This window comes from Dryobates pubescens, chromosome 1 (assembly GCF_014839835.1).
Source record: "Dryobates pubescens isolate bDryPub1 chromosome 1, bDryPub1.pri, whole genome shotgun sequence".
Lineage (NCBI taxonomy): Eukaryota > Metazoa > Chordata > Aves > Piciformes > Picidae > Dryobates > Dryobates pubescens.
The window spans coordinates 20,486,073-20,507,781 of record NC_071612.1 but is presented as its reverse complement, the minus strand read 5'-3'; the positions used below and the strand labels follow the sequence as shown (position 1 = coordinate 20,507,781).

General features: G+C 39.0%; 1 protein-coding gene across 1 annotated transcript; it reads right to left on the bottom strand.

The window, feature by feature from the left end:
- Window positions 1-332: 332 nt before the first annotated feature.
- On the bottom strand, window positions 333-20,610 carry CCDC66 (coiled-coil domain containing 66). Its single transcript, XM_054162240.1, has 17 exons — window positions 20,547-20,610; window positions 18,421-18,443; window positions 17,251-17,668; window positions 16,205-16,331; window positions 15,881-15,984; window positions 14,856-14,980; window positions 12,370-12,501; window positions 9,781-9,965; window positions 9,322-9,406; window positions 8,363-8,524; window positions 7,338-7,485; window positions 6,276-6,398; window positions 4,483-4,955; window positions 3,110-3,147; window positions 2,562-2,845; window positions 1,961-2,088; window positions 333-768 (listed from the first exon to the last, which is right to left on the bottom strand). Exons 1-17 carry the CDS (start codon window positions 20,590-20,592, stop codon window positions 685-687), a joined length of 2,685 nt encoding a protein of 894 aa, XP_054018215.1. The 5' UTR covers window positions 20,593-20,610; the 3' UTR covers window positions 333-684.
- Between the last annotated feature and the right edge of the window lie 1,099 nt (window positions 20,611-21,709).

Here is a 21,709-nt window from a genome sequence, read left to right as displayed (position 1 = left end):
CAGGAGGTGAGGGACCCCTCTGCCTCTTAGAGAATCTCACCTGCTGCCTTTGCCTCAGGGTATGGCTCCACCAGTCTATTTCTGTCACTCCCTGATACTCCTCAGACTTTCCAATTTCTCTTCCAGCTCTGCCCCCCTGCTGACCTGCTCAGACTGCACACAGGTGTCCTCTCTGGTGTCCTCTGGTACCAGTGCCTCAGACATTTGGACAGCTACAGGGGAGGTGGGGGTAGGGAGAGAAGTACAATCAGCACTTTTGTGGTTTTAACATCTGGGATAACTTGTGTACATTGTCTAAGCCTAAAAGCTGTCTGAAGAGATAAGAAGCAGTTTAATAGTTTAAAATACCAACAAAGTCTATCCAGGCCATTCAGAGTACATCTTAATGTTTTTATTTCTCAGGGTACATACACTGAGTTCTACCAAACCCCAGGTAACATCCTGTGTTTTGGTGGCTTGTATCAAATAGACATATGTCTTCAGAGAGCATGAAGGCCATTCTAAACAGACACACCATCATTAATGTATCTTCAATGTGAAAGGCAACATGACCCTGTAGTCTTACCAAAATCACATAATTTAAATGTTTCATAAAAAAAGACAGATGTGGTTCGGATCTAACTGCAGCAGCAAACAAAGTGCTGTGCATTTCCATTCTAAAAACTGAGAACGTCCACATGTACCTCAAAACGGTGAAATAAACTTCCCTTCTTGAGCTAGAGCAGGAATCAGGGCAGTCTCCAACTCTTTCTGCTTCTGCAGGAGGGCCTGAAATCAGCAGAATATATTAGTTCAGGCAGCCTGAACTAATAAAGTGTCGCTGTTTCATATTTTAATGTAATCAACTTGTTAAGCCTCAATGCTTTCTAAATATGGTCTGCATTTAAAAACCTGCAACCCAGCATGCTGCAGTGAATACAGATGGAGCTCAAGATCTCCTGTCTTCTGTGAAAAGACTTCAAGTGTGCCTGAAGTGGAAGCCAGTTCAGTGCCCAGGGATGACTGTGCAGAGGAAAAAGGACTTTTCCATTGTGTTAAATTTAGTGTGCTTATTCCTCTGTGCTTTGTCTCTACCATTTGTGGTACTCTAGTGTATTCTCATACAAGGCCAAACCCAAAACCTTGATGGGTACCAGCTATTAGTCTAAAGATAAAGATAAAGGGGAGCATTAACCTCGTCCTAAGCAGTCTCACCATGTTCAAAGTATTTCTGGCAAACCTTCACATTTAATCATTACCAGTAACTTCCTATGAGTAGAACACTGTATACACACACACAAGCTTCTCTCAGGAGCTCGTGTATATGCACTATTAAACTAAATCTCATTATCTAGCTGACTGACATCCTGAACTTTACTTTCACCCAGTAAAGCACAGCTATCTTGGAAGGGTAAGCGCTCCAGATTTGCAAATTGCAATATTTTTCCAGGACTGACAATTATCACCCCGCTAGCTCTGTACCAACCACACTGCTCTGTCATGAGTGGCCTACCCATGAAATACAGAAGTGAAATTTCATTCAGAAGAGTTCTACTGCATTGTTAAAATACTAGTCTTTTTTTCCCTTCAAACTGAAACATTCTTTGTACAGACAACCCTAACTAGCAAATCCTGGAGAGTAAATGAAGCCATTCCGCTTGGTTTCAAGTTTTCTGTGGTACTCTTCTGTTTCATAGCTAACCTAAGGACTACAGAGTTCCACAGTCTCTCTCCTAAGGACAATCCAAAGGTGACAGTAATGCATGGAAAGAAAAATTTGTAAGAGGAAACAAAAGTTGAGGACAGAGTCCCAAACTTAATCATATACCATGCAAAAATAAAGCCTAATTCTCACAACTATGTAACAGTTTGCAGTCTTCCCTTTGCCTTCAGTGTATGTAGATAGATAGATCACATATATATACAAACACACACACACACACACATATATATAGTGTTTATCTAGAAGCTTTGTGCTTACCTGGCGTAATTCTGACAGTCCTTTGAGAATTGCTTGTTGTCTTGCTCTGCTTTTAACTACATCTGGATTGAGAAGAGGATCTCTAACGTGATCAGAGCTAAAAATCTGCCGTGGCACTTGGCAAGAGTCTAAAAGTAAATGAATATCAAATCAGTTAATAATACTCTTTTTAAAATATATACATTTATATGTAATTTTTTCAAATCTTAAAGCAGTACATTTTTACAGCTTGTGGAAATCAGGCTTTGGTTGCCATCAGATTATGACTGCTATTTTGAAGCCAAACAACACTTAAGATTCCCATACCCAAATCTATACCAAATAATACCAAAGATGTAAAGGTATAAAGAGACAGAAAAGCCAGATAAAAGAATGGGGGGAGGGGGAGATAATATTTTTTTTCCTTTCCTTTTTTCAGTGGTGTGTTTTGTTCGTTTTTAATAGAGCATCATTTACAGAGACTTTCTGTACAGTGCTGGGACACACCTGGGGAACTGCAAAATTCAGGAATACCAAACTGAATACACTGTAGCACTTGGGACTAAATCACTGTAACATTTCTTCTCTTCTACATGAATCAGTTCACAACACATTTCAGTACCATTGAACTGGCGATACTCTGGGTCATGTGTTGAAGGTCTAGTCACTGGTGCATCTGGATCAAGATAATATACTTCATTTGTTCGAACATACGGAATAAATTGTGAAGAAGGAGGACTTCCAGCTTCTGCAACGGGAGGAGGGGAGCCCCTCCGCTGTGTATCTCTCTTGATGTTTTTCTCTCTTCTACTGTTGCTGTGTACCAGGGAATTTGAAGCACTCATCTGGTTGTGTTGTACTTGGTATAATCTGCTCTTGATTGCTGGAACAGGTGGTGATGCAGATCTGCAAGAAACAATTTCAGTTAGAAAACCAACGAAATGATACCTAAGAAATGCAATTCATTTTCTTCAGAGAATCCTCAGGGGACTGGACATTTGCTCATATACTCTGCTTTTATAGATCTGCAGTTTGTTTAATCTTGTGTATTTTTAATAGGAAGGAAATAGATGCATCTCAATCCTTTTTATTAAAATCAAGAAAGAAAAGCATGCATATTTCACTATCAATGTACTTAAATCACTTCATTAATGCAAAGTATTGACATACCTTTCGTCATTCAAGTGATTCTTATGCAAATGTTCCTCCTAGGAGAAAACCAAGAAAGTCAAAAGTGAAATAAAAAGCTCCATGGTTTTTATATTAGAAGCTTTCATTTTTCAGGACAAGTTTGTTCTAAATCCCACAAGCGCTGTTTGAGCTGGGTTCAGGAGAAAGGTATTCATCAAAGACTCGCATTAAAGAACCTGGTAGTGTCTACAAACTAAACAAATTACAGGAGGACTTGCTCCAATTCCCTATACCTTTGGCAGCTCTAAACACTATCAAAAATACAATGTCTATTTTCCAGTGATCTAGGAAAGCTGCATTTATAAACCTGAAAGGTTCAGCCCAGGATAATGATTATTGAAGGAAAGGTGGTGTCTTCATGTTTCCAGACACAGTCAGTAATGTTTTCTATTTAAATGACAAATGCTACCACATCTCATGCTGCTTGTGGTTATCAGACAATGCTGACTTATCCTAAAAATCTACTTAAAAGTCATAGGTACAAATTCTTGAAGATTTAAATGTCAATAGCGTAAGGACAAAACTCAAGATTTACCACTAACCTCAAATAAAGCAGCAAACTTCAGCTTAACCAATGAATTAATACATCTCTAAGGATGTCTGTGAACCATTATGTATTCTCATATACTTTTTTAATATCCACAGCTTCTAATCCACATGTAAGTAGCCACAGTAAACAGATGGCTAAACAGCTGAGGTGGCCACCTTTGCTACACCAGATTTTCTTCTGTTGGAAGGTGTGAGGAAGTGAAGTGCTTATGCACCCATACATGTATACAGACACACAGCAAGCAAGCAAGGGAGAGAGAGGGCACAAGTGTATTTGACAGTATTTTCTTTAAATGAAAATAGTTTTGTTTTTCCCCAGCCATGAGCTATACCAATGCATGCTTGCTGCAAATGGAGAAGAAATTACTCCAGTAAGAAGGATGCATTTCTGTGACAAAGCACATCCTTTGTAATCTACATTCTTTGCAGAAATGTTTCCTTGAACTCCTCTAACTCAGCCATCACCACACCAGAATGATGACACCAAAGAGCAAGTCATTCTAGCCTGTACACTGCTTTCAGCTGAGCTCCCTGTTTACATAATGAAACAATGACAACAAATAAAGGAAAGAGAGTCAACACTGGAAGATTTAAGCAGCAGTGAAAGTTACCAACACAAGATCTGAATGTATTCTTCTGATCACAATGAAGGTAACAATGCTGTAAAGCCATCTTCTACACAAAGGACAGCAACAGGAAAATTCTCAGCATCTGCATCACATAACTGAATTCTCACCCAGGCAGAACAGTGTGGAACAAGTCTTAAAAATGGACTTCATTGTTGTTAAAGACCAAATAGTTACCTTTCTGACTCTATGTCTCTTATTCTTCATATTTTTATCTTCATGAGGTGAAGGAGACTTGCCTGAATAACCACCCTTTCTTAGGCAGAGATTGCCAGAGGTATTTCTTTCTACCAACTGAAGTAGCTCCATTTGTCTTCTTATTTTGTTTTCTTCCCTTTGTTTTTGTAGCTGCTTAGGATATCTTTCTGATGCTGGAATGTATCTTTTCCCAGGCCTGTTTATGTTCCAGTCAGGTCTTTTGCTGTATTTTTCTGAAGGTTTAATTTGTTTTTCCTTTCTTGCATACTGTTCATATGGATCACTGTAAATGCCACCAGTCTCTTTTCCTGAAATTTTATCTACATACTGCATTTCTTTCTGGTATTTTTTGCAGTTAGAGGTTTCTTTATATTCTATGGAAATATCAGGTGATCTGCAACACACAATTCTTTCCTCAGCTGACTCAGGGTATCCAGAAGTACTGCAGTAATCTGAAAAAAGAAATATTGCACTTGAACTCCAGATCTAAGCTCTTTAAATTTGTTTGACTTTTGTTCATGCATCAATCTACCATTACTGATTGAAATTAAAAAATGGTTGTTAGAGTTTTGTAATGTCTTTTGCTTTTTTTATGCGGCAGGTAGGACCAATAAAGCAAACTCAGTAAGGAGTTAAAAACAAAAGGACTGGAGAACAAAATCGTGTCACTGTAAAGCAAAATTTATGCAAAATTAAACTACTTTGTGTTTTTTAAATGTAAAATTCTGTTTCTGTCACAGTAGCCAAAGGCAAAGAGTGAAACACAGCTTCTGATTAGTTCTTCAGCATGCTAAACTTGAGCTTTGCATTAAGTGACCTGGAGGGGCTCACCACACCCCAGGTGAGAGGTATCAGATCAGGTTTATCCCCTCCCCTTTCCTGCCTCTATTTAAGAGGGAGCAGTTACAGTCTGGTTTTCTCTCACTGCCTGCCTTTGCTTCTGGAGCTGCTCTGCATGAGCCATCTGCTGACCATGCAGTCAGAACTGCTGCCACCTGGTGCAGCCTACCTCCACGTGCTGGGGCCTATCTCCAGAGAAATCCATCCTCATCTGGGGAAATCCACGGCCATCCATGACTGGGTTGTGCATATATCCTCCCTTATTTTCTCTGCATATTCCTTCTTTCTTAATACCTGTGGGTTTTTTTGGTTAAAATTACCTTTTTATTTCCCAAGTCCATGTAAGCTGTTTGTCTACCCCTTTTTCTTCCCCTGCATACTTTTTCCCTACGGGGGAGGAAAAAGAGGGAAGATGAAGGAATCTAAAATCTGTCCCAGGAGGTTTTGCCCTAAAGCCTTAAATGACAACAGAATGTAAGTTCTCATTTTCTAATGGCTCTAGGTTTCTAATTCCAGAATTTCTGACACTATTCCTGCCCTTATTTTCAATGATTCATTAAGAACCCTGCCCTGGGCAGTACCAAACATCATTACATAAACCTCTGAACGCTGACAGTGAAGACTACTACAGACTCACTTACGTGCCTGAAGAAATTTAGTGCTACACAACTTGTGACTACAACTTTAAGCCAACGCTTCAGACTGTGTGGCTTGGACCTGTAACTGGTAAGTAACAAATATGAAGACCTATCTTTTACTTAGGAGAACACAGTGCTATATTGTAATATGCCAACATGCCTGTATCTGTCCAAGAATGTCTTTCTTGTGTTCTTGTGTTCTGTAAGACAGTGATTTGCCTCAGTTTCACAAGCACACTACTCTACTGTCTTTCTTAAGGTACATCAAAGTAATTAAATTTAAGGGCTGCATACCTGTCTGTACAGCAGTGTCTTTCCGAGGAGAAGACTGCTGATCAGTGTAATTCTTCATGTCATCAGAAAAATTATGACTTTGATGTGACATGCCAGTGTTACAATTTTCAAATTCTCTACCACCTAAAAAGAAGTAAAATTGTTCAGTGTAGTAATGTATGTTCCATTTAATCTATGCATCAAGTTTACCATAGAATGGCTTAGGTCGGAAGGGGCCTTCTACTCTACCCTCTCTGCCACGGGCAGGGACACCTCAACTAGATTTGCCTGTTCAAGGCCTCAACCTGGCTTTGAACACCCCCAGGGACGAGGCATCCACAACCTCCCTGGGCAGCCTATTCCAAAGTCACACCACCCTTGTGCTGGAAAACTTTTTCCTAAGATCCAGTCTAACCATGCTGTCCCTCAACTTAAAACCATTCCCTCTTGTCCTATCACTGGACACCCTTATGGAAAGTCCCTCTCCAGCTTTCCTGTAGGATGCCTTCAGGTATCGGAAGGCAGCTGTAAGGTTCCCTCAGTCTTCATTTCTCTAGGCTGCACAACTGCAGCACCTTCAGCCTATTCTCGTAACAGAAGTGTTCCAGCTCATGGATCATCTTTACAGCCCTCCTCTGGATTTGCTGCAACAGCGCTGTGTCCTTCTTAGTTCAACCAGTGATGGAGGAAGCCATTAAGTATCATACTGGGGAAACAAGTTGTCAGACTACTGAGGTTCAGAACACTGAGCAAGACTGTGAACTATGGCTCAGTTCCCAATACATTCCCTTTTTCACTTGAAATCTAATTGACAATACAAAGGTCTGAATATTCCCTATGCATTCCTGATAATATTTTTGTACTTCTTCCTTTATATGAAACAGCACTTGAGGTTTACTAAACTACATTTTTATCCATAGTTAATTAGCACTGATACTTGTGAAGCAAAGCAGCCATTGCTGACCCAAATGCAGGTCAGCAGGTATTTAAATAACAAAAAAAAGGCAAAGCAAAACTTACTAACAGCTTGCACATAAATAAACACCAAACAGGCAAACTGAATATCAAAAGGCTTGTACTTGCCACCACCAAGGTTCCTCTGAAGTTTTGAAATGTCATGTCCCTTCTGAGCCAAGTCTTGAATGCGCTGTTCTTGCTTTAATCTTTGTGCTAATTCTTGGGCTCTCTGCATTGTCTGATAGAGCTCGTTTGTTTTGAGAGTCATGAGTTCCTTTTAAAAAAAAATACAGATGATAATTTATTTTGAAAATAAGATCAATAGGATTATTTAATCACTCTATAATCCCCAAGGTTTACATGCTGAACATGAGCCTGCAGTGTGCCCAGGCAGCCAGAAGGGCCAATGGCATCCTGGCCTGCATCAGGAACAGTGTGGCCAGCAGGAGCAGGGAGGTCATTCTGCCCCTGTACACTGCACTGGTTAGGCCACACCTCGAGTACTGTGTCCTGTTCTGGGCCCCTCAGTTTAGGAAGGAGGTTGACTTGCTGGAGCGTGTCCAGAGAAGGGCAACAAAGTTGGTGAGGGGCTTGGAACACAGCCCTGTGAGGAGAGGCTGAGGGAGCTGGGGTTGCTTAGCCTGGAGAAGAGGAGACTCAGGGGTGACCTTATGGCTGTCTACAACTACTTGAAGGGGGGTTGTAGTCAGGCAGAGGTTGGTCTCTTCTCCCAGGCAACCAGTAACAGAACAAGAGGACAAAGTCTCAGGCTGTGCCAGGGGAGGTTTAGGCTGGAGGTTAGGAGGAAGTTTTACACAGAGAGAGTGATTGCTCATTGGAATGGGCTGCCCGAGGAGGTGGTGGGGTCGCCGTCGCTGGGGGTGTTCAGGACGAGGCTTGACAGGATGCTTGGTTGCATGGTTTAGTTAGGTGGTGTTGGATGACAGGTTGGACACGATGATCTTGAAGGTCTCTTCCAACCTGGTTTATTCTATTCTATTCTATAGTCTTGCTTGGGGTAAATCTTTCAGGTAGTTTTCATTTTCAAAATGATGAGGAGATGCAATTTGGAAGGTGAAAAACCAGAACCATTTTCCTCAGAAGCCAGTATTGCTACAGACTATCTGCACTGAAGAAAATGCAAACCCCACCTCCTTTTGTTTTTGTTTCAGGACATCTTCTGCAAACTGCCTCTGCATTTGTTCCTTTTCTCGTGCTAGGCGCTGTTCTTCCTCTTGTTCTTCCCATTTCCTCTGTTCTTCCTCCAGTTTTTTCTTCTTCTGTTTTTCTTCCACCTGAGCCATTATTGCTTTCTAATAGTATCAGAAAACCAAGGAGAATTAAAAGATAGGTATTATAAGCTATTTATTTACATACTTCATATGCATGTATAAAAATTGTATTTGGACAAATAAAATCCAGATGATTTCTTTCAAGCACTTTTACACTTTTTCTTTTAAACTTTTCACATGACAAGTAGCTGCTTTCCTTTTTTGCGGGGGAAAATCACCAGTCCAACAAAACAGTTTGAAATACTCTGAGAGAGAAAGAAATAACTGTTCATGTTTTAAAACATGCTTTTACTTTTCTTGTACAGAACTGGTGGTCTGATTGCTACCTTAGGTACTCTAAGCTAGTATTTTGATCCAGCAGAGTATCAGTTTGACCAGAAGAGGCTAATTACATTTATACTAATGCTTCTTTGCCCTGTGGTAAAGTATACCATGCAAATATACTTTCAGTTAGAGAGCCATGGAAGCAATGTAAAGCGGTTAAAAACATAAGGAATCATGGAGTGGGTATCTGTGATCAGTCTTCCTGGTGACAGTGGAGACAGAAGAAAAATGCACACAAACCTACTAGAGCTCTTAAGACTGTCCTGTAGGTTTTTTGAGGCAAGAATTTGGTTACAGAAATATAGTCAGACTGTACAGTTTTAATACCTCTGCATGGATAACTGAACAGAGTACCATTAAACAACTCTAAACCTGAAACTCAAGTGCCTCACTGCGTTCTGATACTAAACCTCGTGCTTTATTCATGAGACAACAGCACCTTTCATCCTTCCTTCTCAATTAGAGCAGTGTTAGACTTTAAAACAAAACGATACCTGATGTTCTAATTGTTTCTGCCGCCGCCGCTCTCTCTCTTCAATTTGCGCAGGATCCAGGAGAGCGGTCATTGAACGAAGGAAACTATGAACAAAGAAACATACAAATGATTTTAATCATTAGAAAATAATATTGAAGTCTTAATTAGAAATATTGGAAAGCAATGTTTTCATATTGAGGTCATCCCATGGTATTACTTTACAATTATGAAATTAATTTTACTAATTAATAAAACATTATTTGCAGTTAAGTTTTATTAATGAACAATGGAAGCTCTTGTGTAATTCACAAGTGAAACTACAGGTATTTCTGAAAAAAGGGGACACACACAAGCCAAATGATTAAGATCCAAAGGTGTGACTTAATCTTATTCCATTAAGTTAAAAAAAAAATCAATTTCTGAGTAAGTATCAGAAATGTACTGGCTGGACAAAGCCAAATGTACAAAGCTCACTCACCTGACTTTCTGACTCTGTTCCAAAGCACTGTTTTTAGCAGCTTTTTCTGCACTTCCCACCTTTAGGGGTGTGAGGCTGTCTAGAGCTGCAGGTGAAAAAGGGTGAACAAAAGCAGTCAGCTGTTGTGCATTGAGGTGGCTCTTGAAAGAATCAAAATGCACTGCCCATCTGTCATGATCTTCAGCCTGAATAAAATGAAGCAAGAAAAACAAACAAGGGGAACATGCTCAATTATACTGGTTTTATAAAGTAAGGTTAGTAAAACAGTACACATTTTGTACAACAGGAACATTTGAAAAGCTCTGTCATGGAGCTACAATGCAGACTAACAATAGGTAATTTCTTAAATAGGAAAACAAGTGTCCCTGATGCTTAAAACACAAGTCAGATCAGAAAGTATACTGCTGGTCCATATATTTGGTTAACAAAAATCTATTGCTACTACATTTCCAGGAGAAACAACACCACCAAAATTATAAAGTGGAAAAAAAACCCCAACAAAACCCAACAACCTGATAAAAAAATTTCAACATGGATTCAGGCTATTTGGGGGAGAGGGTTGTTTGTTTTCTAGTTTGTACTACTAGTCCTTATTTTTTTCTGACTACCACAAACTGCCTGAGAGGTAAGTCCCATGTCCTCTCTGCCAGGTTCTCCTCCTGCTGTGTAAAATTCTCTCCAGTAATATGAGCAAGTGACATCTTTTACATTGTCCTACATCTACTGTCTCCTTTTTAGTCCTGGATGGTAGCAGAACTAATGTACTCTGGGCAGAGGCATTAATCTTTAACTTCCTATTTTCACCTAAAGAGACCAATTTTACAAAAAGTCTTTCAAAATCTCCTCTACCCACAGCAGCCTCTGCTGTACCTGGAAGTTTTGTAGAGGAGACATATTGGGTTTAAGTCTTTCTTCTGCATCACACTGGCTTATCTTTTTGGCTCAGTGTTGGCATTTGGGATATTCCAATATATCACTAATAAAACTTTTTTACCTAAGGGCCTTTGTTTTTCCTACAGGTACTGAGAAGCTTTTATCTTCTGGATAAAAGAATGGTTTTCCCTGCAGGGACTGGAAACTGGCTGACTCAAAACTTGCATTGTGCAGGAAAAAACCTAACATAATCTAATTAACTCTGAGAGTCCTTTCCTTAAATATCCCCTTGTGCCAGAAATGTTTCACATCTATTTTTTAAAAAAGGTAAGAAAATCATAGTCCAAATAATAAGAATCCAAATTATTCATCCTACTGTTTCCCGAGTTTTGTTCCTTTTGGATATTCTGTGATGTATAAGCAGTTCAGAGCAGTTTATTCTGCTTTATTCTTATGCAAGTCTATTCTGCTTTATTCTTACGCAAGTCTATGGTGCAACATGCTGAAGAGTTCAGAGCATAACACAGAACAGAGGCTGAAGAAAACTAGATTAAGTGCACCTTAACCTCTTTTCAAAAGAGGCTGGGAAGCGAGATTACTGCCAGGTTGAGGCTACTCCCTGATGACAGCACCTGTCTTCCCACACCACACCTATCCAATTAAGAAACAAGGCAGCTAATGAAGAAACCTTTCACAGATGTGTACCCTTCACAGTTAAAAAGCTGACAATAACTCAAGAAAGGAAGAGACTTGTGGCCTAAGTATGTAACAAAGGGGTTTTTGGAGGGTGGATAGGAAAGCTCCCTTCTAGTATTACAAACTGTGGAATTAAATGAAGACTTTCTGTCTAGGGATTGTGTAACAGCTGTAAATGCTTCAATTTAGAGTAAAAACTGTATCCTTGTGATCCAGAAGATCCCAGGCTATGAGCACCTGTATCAAGTTTTGGTACCTAAGAATCCTGTTCACTGGTAATACAGAACATCCTATCATGTGAATATATATCATATATGGTGCAAGATATAACCCTGGAGTTAAAGCTGTGTACATTATTTTGGAAATCTGGATTCCAGCAGTAGTACAATCTCACTGCATGTTTTGTATTTCAACAGACAAAGAGTCTTTGGAACAGTGTACAGTGTTGGGCTGTGTAACAGTCCAGAGTATTCCACTGACCTTAAATTCTTTAATAGTGGAAATAGTAACAGGTAAAGGAAAGAAATCAGTTTATGTGTGAAGAATCTCAAAGGACAAAAGACAAATTGAGAAAATTGGTGAACAGTGACAGTATGAGAAGTCTCTTCAGGTATTTGACCTGCAAAGCAATTATTTGCCACGTTTTCCTTCCAGCTCCACCACAGGAGGTGTAGGTCTGGAAAAACCAAAGTGTAGGAAAGGTAAGGCTATTGTCTTTAAGACTTTTTGAAGAAGTGTTTGCAAAATGTTTCATAGGAGTGTCTGCATATAAAAATAGTATTTCTAGAAACAGGATCTGACCTCTACTGTGATGCATTGTAGTTGTCTCTACCTTTCCTTTTTTAACTTTCTTCTCATCTCCTCCTATCCTATGGACTTACGGTGAAACCCCAGACATGCTGCAGGTAATTATCTCTGTTGCTACTTCATTAGATCCACAATTTCCTTTTATACTTCTTGGAATAACAGAGACTTTTCACTACCTTTTTATTCTAAGAAGTCCCTCTAAACCACAGATACCTTTGATAAATTAAGTTTTTCTTCCATTTTTCGTAGCTTTGCTTCTTCCTTCTGCTTATCCAACTCCTCAAGCCAGTTCTGCTGCTGCTCATGCTTCAAAGCACTAGAAGGTCGTTCCAGTGACACAGCTTCCTGAAAGAGGAGAAATGCTAGTCTCTTGTACAGAAAGGTCAGTAACTCGTCTGGCCACATAATAAAAACTTGGCAGAAAACTGAACTGGTCTCTTGCCCCCAAAAAACATCATAGAATGCACTGGGGTGGAAGGGACCTTTGAAGGCCATCTAGTCCAACCCCCCTGCAGGTTGCTCAGAGTCCCATCAAGCCTGACCCTGCACGTCTCCAGGGACAGGGCCTCCACCACCTCCCTGGGCAACCTGTTCCAGTATTCCACCACTCTCATAGAAAAGAACTTCTTCCTAATGTCCAATCTACCCTTCTCCTGTGCTTCATGCCTTTGTAAACAGTTCCTCTCCAGCTTTCTCACAGGCCCCCTTCTGGAAGGCCATTATAAGGTCTTCCATAAACCTTCTCCAGGCTCAACAACCCTAACTCTCAGCCTGTCTTTTAGGAAAGGGGCTCCAGCTCTCTGGTAATTTCTGAGGTCCTCCTCTGGACTTCTTCCATCAGGTCCACATCTTTCTTTTGTTGTGGACCTCAGAGCTCCAACCCAGTACAACAGGTGACATCTCACCAGAACAGAGTACGGTGGCAGAATCACTTGCTTGATCTGCGGGCCACACTATTTTTGATGCAGCTGAAGATGCCGTTGGCCTTCTGGGCTTCAAGTGCACACTGCTGATTCATGTCCAGCTTCTCATCCACCAAGAACCCCTAAGACCTTTTCCACTGGGCTGCTCTCTATCACATTCTCCCCCAGCCTGCATTGATAATGAGGATTGTTCTGACCAAAGAGCGGGACCTTGCACTTGGCCTTGTTGAACTTCATGAGGTATCTAAGTTTGTAACTGTAGCAAGTATCTCACTGCTCCATAAAAATGTTTTTAGAAAGACGCTAACTAGGCCAGTCTTTTAGTACTATTCTAACTTGAACCATGAGCCTCTCATTCAAAAAAATCTTACTGATATGTAAGATTCCTTCTTCCTATGGTTCACTACTTGGTCTGTGCTCCTGCTGGATTCAGCATGAAGATCTAATTAGCAGTGATTTGCCTCAAGTAAAATCTAGATGTCGTTTTCATTCTTCTGTTTGTACTTCTTAATGGTTATCTATGTTACTTAAACTCCAGTGGAACTGAGAACCATCAGTGCTGACAAAACCCACTCTTCAGTCAATGCCTACAATAATTCAGAAACTACTTCTTGAACCTTCTGCTGTCAATATATATTTTTAAACATCTTTATTTGATAGGTTGCCACTTCTCTAATTTCTTTAACACATACTTAAAAGCTAATTAACACTTGATCTCATACCTCTAGTATTGTTCCTCACATCAACCTTGAAAATGCTCAGTCTTCAAAGCATCAATACTTTGACCACAATTCTTTAGAGCAGAAAGGGTAACTGAGTTCTTCTGGTTTAAAAGAGCTACTGAAGGGATACACTTGTTGTCAATATATAAGTAAAAAAGAACCCTGCATGCAATTTAGAAGTCTTACCCCAAACTGAAATGCTGTGCAACCGACAGCTGGTAAGCCAGAAGAACCAAAGTCAGAAAACTGCTCTGCTGGAGCCTCTGTGCTTAAAGCAGTTGTAGAGACAGAGTTTTCCTCAGTGGCAATAATTGAGTTAGCTGGAGACATTGCCTGCAAATGAAGTGACTACTTGAAGACTTGATTTATTTAGCTTACCTGTTTTATTTGTATTAAATAGTCTTTTACATAAACAAGTAAACTGTACTTCTAGAAGCAGCTTTTCATAAAATTATGTAGACTGAAACAAATTCTTACACAATGGTTATTTTTCTAGGAATGCTGAATATGCCACAAGAGCAGTTGGCTTTTGTTTTAATAATTGATAGCAATTACACTCCCAACTTCTGTCTAACAGCAATCAGTTTCATTGCAGAAGTCATCTCATCTGGGTGTATTTATCTGACACAGCATTTTCAGAGCAACAGCTGACTTTTAAAAAGGCAGGTTAGAGAGAAGACAAATTGCTATGCTCAATATCATGAAAGCAATCAAGTATGTGAGAGAGTGTGAACAATCTAAATAATAACCAGGTATTGCCAGTTTAAGACTATTCCTCAAAACAGAAAAGATTTATACCTTTTTGTTAGGAATCAACATGGAAGGATGGGAAGGGGTTGTTCACATTACAAAGATCTTAATTTGTGAAGCTATAAATTGGAGGAATAGGTAAGTGTGAAACAGGGAGTTGAAGCAATTTGTGCCATGAGTGAGCTTGAAGTGGATTCTACAGGATTCATACAGGAATGAAAATTTTGTATGAATTGAAAGTCAAATTGTCCTGGAATAGTGCTGTGGAAACTGTGTGCTCTTTTGTGTTTATTGATAGTCTTACCTTATCTGGGCCAGCTGGTTCCACTTTCTCTTCATGGATTTTATTATTGCCAAGTTTTGTACAGAAATAATGCCCTTCTCCTTCTGAAGCTTCTTTCAATTTCTTCTTGAGTGCTACTTGTTCATCTTCAAATAAACAAACTCTAGTTAAGAGGTCCTAATGTAGTAGTTAAACAAATCTACACAGAAAAATCCCCAACCCAAACAGCAATGCATGTCTATCCTGTAATTCTATTTGTAGAATAGACTACCAGAGTAAGGCACCTCTGTCTGACCAGTCTAAACATGATTTTGCTCTTCAGAACAGCTGAGCCCCTGCCCAGAGATGCAGAAGTAATTCAGGCATCTCTCTGAGAAGATTTAATAACAGATAACCAAGTAGATAAATTCTTTCAATTTTAGTATACTGGTCTTGAACTGCTGCAATATTATTAAAGAAATGTATGCTACTGACAATGTAGATCAAGCCCTGAAGCCAGATGGTCTACACCCTAGCTGAAAAAACAACATTCCTTCATATGAATCATAAAAAGCTCCATTTGTCAGAGAGAATTTACTACTGCAGTAAACAGTTTTTCTACAGGGATTCCCCTGGCTGGTGACAGAACAGGACTGAAAATTGTTTCAAGTTCAAATTGCAGATGGATACCTTCAGTCATGCTGGTATATTAGTGTGACATTTTCCCATTAAAAAAAGGCAAATGATTATAAACTATTGGCAGAAAGTGACAAAATCAGTGGCAAGTAACTCCTAGAATACGAAGCATCACTGAATATTTTTATTTGAGATATTTGTTTGGTTAAGAAGCTTTTTTTCAAGAATTTATGAATAACCTTTGCATAAAATTTTGAAATTCAGTAATTTTAATCTCTCTTGGAGACTAAAAAAAACCACACCTGTGTTTTCCAATTTGTAACAGCTGAATTGATATAAGCAAACTTAAAACAGCATATAGAACACAAAGTTTCTCTGCATCTCAAATGTAATAAATCAGTAAAAAAAAAAATACTGTTTATCACAAGTACCTAATTCCTTCTTCCATTGGGTCTTTCTAAATTCTAATAAGGCTTTCTCCACTTCTCTTTCACCCAAGGTACTAAACATGTCAGCAGGTTTCCATGAATCCTTCCTAGAAAGGAAGAGGGGGAAAAAAAAAAACCAACCAACAACTAAAGAGGTAATCTGTTAATTTTAAAAGTAACTTTCTATTTTCTACTTATAAAGATTTTTACTTTAAGAACTGCAGTATGAATGTTTATGGGACATACAATTTCTGTAGATAGTAGACATACAATTTCTGTAGATAGTAGACATACAATTTCTGTAGATAGTAACACAGATCTACATACATAACTTTCTGTCCTGGTTCTAGATATGCTTCTTGTTTCCTGCTTGCATCTGGGTTAGCTTCACCTGGAACAGGTGAAACTTCTTGAATCAATGCTGTAATGTTTTCCTCTGATGCCTCATTAGCAGCTGTGGTAGAATATAAATATATATATTAGGAAAAATAAATATATCTGATCATTAAAACTTTATTCAGCACTGAGGAAATACTTTGAGAATAAACCTTCAAATTTCCCACTATTTAGGAAAACTGTTTTCAGCCCTGCCTGTATAGTTAAGGCACATGAGTTACAAGTTCACAGGGTATTTTCAGAAAGCAAGACTTACAGTAAACACTTATTCTTGGCTAAGAGCTAAGCCTTTGGGACTATACTTAATTGCAGTGTCTTTCTTCTGGTGCCAAAGAGCTGACCGTCTTCATAGGTCCATAAACAGGAGTAAGGTTTTTATACAGAAAGACACACAATAGTTCTTAAGCTTCTGAGTAGAAGATTTGAAAACAAAAAAACCCAAACCCACACTATTCAACAATAGCATTACAGTTATGCAAAAAAGATACATGTTCATCTTTGGGCCACAGGAAAATGGCACCACTGCTCTTGAGCCAAACAGCATAACCTGAAGACTTAAAAAAACCCCAAAGTGACTGTCTCTATGAGCTGTTGGTTGGTTGGTTTTTTCTTGTTTGGGGTTTGTTTGGTTTTGTTTTTCCAAACTCCTGATGGTACAGTAGAACTGCATGTTCTATTATGTGTTTTTCCCCAATTTAAAATGATTCCTTTTTGACATAAAGATTCACAGAATTGCTTGCCATTGTGCTCTTCAAAATACTGGAATACTACCAAGCAGCCCTTACTTTTTACTGTTAATCAAATGCTTGGTTTCTAACAGTAACAGGCTATTTTGCATCCACAACAGCAAACAGTGTCAGACAAAACATACAAGTAACATCTCTGCAGCCCGCAAATAAATTATGAAGTCAAAATTTAAGCTTTCACATTTTGTTCTGGTTCTATGAAACTAACTTACTCAACTATCAGTATCTTACCTATTTCTTCTTGCTTTTGCTTAGGAGTCTCAGAGATGCTTCTAGTTCCTTCTTTTAAGGAAATCAAAATCTGCTGAAGCTGTTCTTGTGTTAAACACACAAAGCTTCCTAGGTCTTCAGCCGACGCTCGTGAGTTTTGAGATTTCTGTTTACTTTTTTTAACAACATTAGGATACTCTGAATCAGGATATCTGTCTGTGCTGTATCTTTGGAAAATCAGAGAGTGATCTTTAGTTGTGGCTTCGTGTGAGGAATGTTTAGTATCTTGCAGTTTTTCACCTTTTGTCATTGATAAGCTTGATTCGCTTCTTGGTTTTAAGTTTTCCTGCTTGATACAAGCATTTTGTGCTGATCTCAGAACGTGCCCAGCATACCTCATTCTCAATGTCTGCTTAGGTGCTCTGGTTTTATTACCCATCTGTTAAAGCAGTAAGAGTTCACCATATATTAAATAAGGATAAAAATTGCATGGGTAATAAACAAAAGCAGCAAGTAAAAAGAGTAATATCCCTCTGTTATGTCAGAAGAAACTAACTCAGCATAAATGAATGACATAGGCTTACGAGTACTAAGCATACCTTGGAAGAGAATACAGTATCTAACTTGAAGTACTTAAAAATGACAGTATGAAAAGTAACTTTATGTAGCATCACGTTTAAAAGTATTAACAAACATTCATTCTGTTTCTCTTCTGAAACCTGGCTTCAAACAGATACATGTTTTCACTATACAGCCAGTGTTATTTCAGTCTTGATTTTTCCATTCTGTAGTGAAGTTTTATCCTTGTCAAGGTCCTTGATGTACACTTGTAATTACCTCCTTTTGTACTGACATCTCTTCCTGCTTTCTTTCCTTCCCCACCTACTGCATTGTCTCTGAAAGTTGATTTATATGATTCCCTTTGCTGCTTGAACTTCTTAGCAAAATAAACTACAGCATTTTGCAAATGTAAAAGCAGTCCTAGAACTTTTAATTAATCCTTTTTAACAGCTGCTATGACTTGAGAAATCACAGCATATCTCAAGTTGGAAGGGACCTGTAAATACTTATCTTTCATAAATGTAATGGATTACAAGTATTTAGACAGTTCAAATGTGTTCTCCAATTTCTATGTCAACAAATTAATTCATTAATTTGTATGCTCTAACAAAAAGTAAATTTTCCACTTACCTTCACTGCAGGCTTTGATTTATCTTTTGGGAAACAAACATAAACATATGAGAGAAGCACTGAAAAAACTTCCTCCTGAAAAACAATCTTGAGAAATTAATAACCCATTATTTTAATCTGATTTTTATAAGGCAGAGAGGAAAAGCAACCTCTTGTAATGTCTGCCCCAGATATGTGACTTCTTTTAAATTTCAGTATACACACTTCAAAAGTAAGATAAAATATATTCCAGCAATGATTTCCAGTTTTATGTAGATGTAATAAAATTATTTTGCTGGTCTAACCCTTCCCTGCTGTTCATTGTATTTCCCAGAGAGCCCTGTGGTCATGGCTTATTTTTAATTGGGGGGTTTTTTTGTGCTTTTTTTTTTTTTTTTTTGGTTTGTCACATCCTTCCAGGACACTCCCTGCATCCAAATCCATCTTACTGCATGCTGTTATCTGTCCTCATAGCTGATAGCCTAAAGAAACAGTATGTGCCTAATCATGCTATCCATCATTGTTCCCCTGACCTATCCCCTGAAACACTCTTCAGTCTTTCAACCCAAATCCTAGAGGATGCATACAGGTATAGCAGTCTCAAAAATAATGTTAAGTGCTACATTTAATACAATACTTACTAACAAAGAATAGTATATTGATTAACAGAGGGAATGTGGTACTCAACACAAGAAATCCTGTACACATGGCTAATGGAAAAGGGGAAGGAAACAGTAAGGATTTTAGCGGAACATGACTGTTGGAAACAAGGCTTCTTCAGCTGCCTTACAGTTATTGCTCTAGCAGTGGTTATGTACATTTTGCACTGGTAGCACTTATGCCTTTGTGTGTGTTAACAAATAAAGACAATGGAGAACACCACTTGTTCCTGAAGTCTGCAGAACCACACTAAGTTCCTGACATAGATGAACATTTTAAAACTTGGGGATATGCTGAATTGTTGTCCTGCAGAGCCAAGCATTATATCCCGAACCATCTTGTTTCAGTAGTAAAGGTGTTCTGCAGTTGTGTTTATCAGCACTAAACCCTGAGTAGGTAAATTTTTTTATTTTTTTTTACTTTTTATCTGACTATTCAGAAACCAGATAAAGTAAGATTCTCCATGCTATGCAAACTGACCTTCTCTGTGGAAAGGGCAAAGAAACAGAAATAGGGTCTTTGCCATCACAGTGAGGAGATACATAATGTGGAACTTGTGGAACTCCAAAGTGTTGCTTACAGGTTTGTTTGGTTTTTTAGTTTAGTTTGGACTGCTTATTTAAGGCTAGTTCAAAGGTGATGCTTTATGTTAGAGCACTCTGGAATATACGCTGGCCCCATCCAGCCCATGGTGCTAACTGTGGTTGTAAAAAGTGAAAGCTATAGCACTGCTGTTTCAGAGGTGTTGCAATGTTTTCTTTCCAGTAGACTGGTGTTCCTTCCTGATTTAAAATACCCTGTGACACCTCACTAGAGAGCTGTCTGGTAGGTGCAGAAAATGAAATATCATTTAGAGGGCATTAAACAGAGAATTTCTGCATCCTGACTGCTACATAGAACAGTTAGGGCAAGTAGACTTGTGCTTGTATGAAACATGTATCTGACAAATCACAGAAATAGAATTTACTAACAGTTAGTTACCAACATATACTGGAAAAGTCTATCTCAAATGGTAGTAATGAGATGTGGCATGAATTAATTGCTTATTGAAAATTCTGTCAAATGTCAAACACTAGAGCTGTTTAAAATCAGAAATGTGACTGTAATAATGTATCTCTTTGTAAATTAAGCAGAGAATTTCTAGATCTCTTTTTCTTTGGTAACTAAGGTGCTAGTGTGTTACAGAAATTATCAAGTTATGCCAGTCAATATGTAATAGAACTTAACTTTTTTCTTAATGAATGGAAAGGCAAGTTGTAATGGATCATGATTATTTGCCAGCTGTTCACCATTCAGCTGTTCACTATTCAGAAGTCCATTATCATGCTGGTGAGTAAGATGACTTGTAAATAACACAAATAGTCTCCCTTATCTGAAAATTATTTCACTAAAGCTGTGTTTCATGTTCTGTGTTTCATGTTGTTTGGAACTTAGGCTTAACTTCAAAAAGCTTTAAAGATTACTGGAGATAAATTGTTAAAAAATACCAGAAGAAGCTAAAATTAGCCTAGGCTTTCCATCCAGAACTTCCATTTCCAGCTTCAGTCCATCACTGCAAAATGAGAGAGAGAAAGAGGGAAGTCTGAAATATTAAGTAATGCTAATACTTTTACATTATTAACAAGGACAATTGCACTTAATTACAACACTAGATTTACTGTTGGTCCAGATGCTCTTTCATATCCCAACCTTTCAATATTTGTGAGAAATCAAGATGTCTTGAAGAGGGTATATTTTTATTATTGAGGTTGGAAAATTTGCATTTCTGTGTTACAAAATAAGTCTTCATGCTGAAGTTGCCACCCTATTGTTACATGTGGCAAAGGCCTGTCTCAAGAATTTAATAACCCAATATAAAACTCTGTGCTACAAAAATGAGAAGCACAGCTCCCTGAATGCCAGTGCTGATCACAAAGAGGGGCTGCACTCCGAGAACAGTCTTTAACTGTGCTTCAGTGCAAAACAGTTCACATTTTAAAGTGGAACAAATGTTATTATAGGGGTCTTAAAAAAAAAGTTGACAGGATTCAGGGGTATGACTGTAAAGTACTCAAATGCTTTGCTTTTTTCCGCGCATTGAGAAAACCTACTATAATCACTAATGTTCACAATAACCCTTATCTTCAAGCTCTCTTTAAGAAATAGTTTAAAACACCGAACACTTCTAAACGGCGCACGAAACCTTCTAATGAACACGGCAGCACAAAAGTGCCTGAAGCTGTAACTCTAGAGGTACAAACAGCATATGGCAGCTAACCCCAGCCCAGAACCTATTCTCGGTAGATGCTTTGTGGTGGCAGGAAGCGGTGGGGACGGTGGGGCCGCGGGAGAGGTTTGGGTTCCGGCGCGGTCACCCGCACGCTGTTCCCCGCCGCTCCTTGGTGATAAGCTAGTCTTGAGTACCGCTGAAATGTGGCGTTTAGAATACCTCACTCACTCAAACTGCTTCCCAGACCCCTTCCTGAGCCCCTCCCAAGGGAAGGGTCTCTTAGCCCCTCGGCTTTGTCACGGAGATGGCTCCATTACCATGGCCGAGGCACTAAGCGCCCTGCTGCTGGCGGGCTGTGGGATTCCCCCTCAGGGCGGGGGCACTGGCCCGCAGCGTACAGCGGGCTCCGAAGAGGTTCCCCGGAGAGGCCTGAGACCGAGC

Excerpts from the sequence above, each read along its gene's own strand:
- CCDC66 (XM_054162240.1), bottom strand. The coding sequence starts at position 20,592 with ATGGAAGTTCTGGATGGAAAGCCTAGGCTAATTTTAGCTTCTTCTG. Across the intron at positions 7,486-8,362 it reads TGAAACAAAAACAAAAGGAG|GAACTCATGACTCTCAAAAC; the intron begins GTGGGGTTTGCA and ends TTTTTTTAAAAG. Across the intron at positions 6,399-7,337 it reads TCAGAGGAACCTTGGTGGTG|GTGGTAGAGAATTTGAAAAT; the intron begins GCAAGTACAAGC and ends ACTTCTTTTTAG.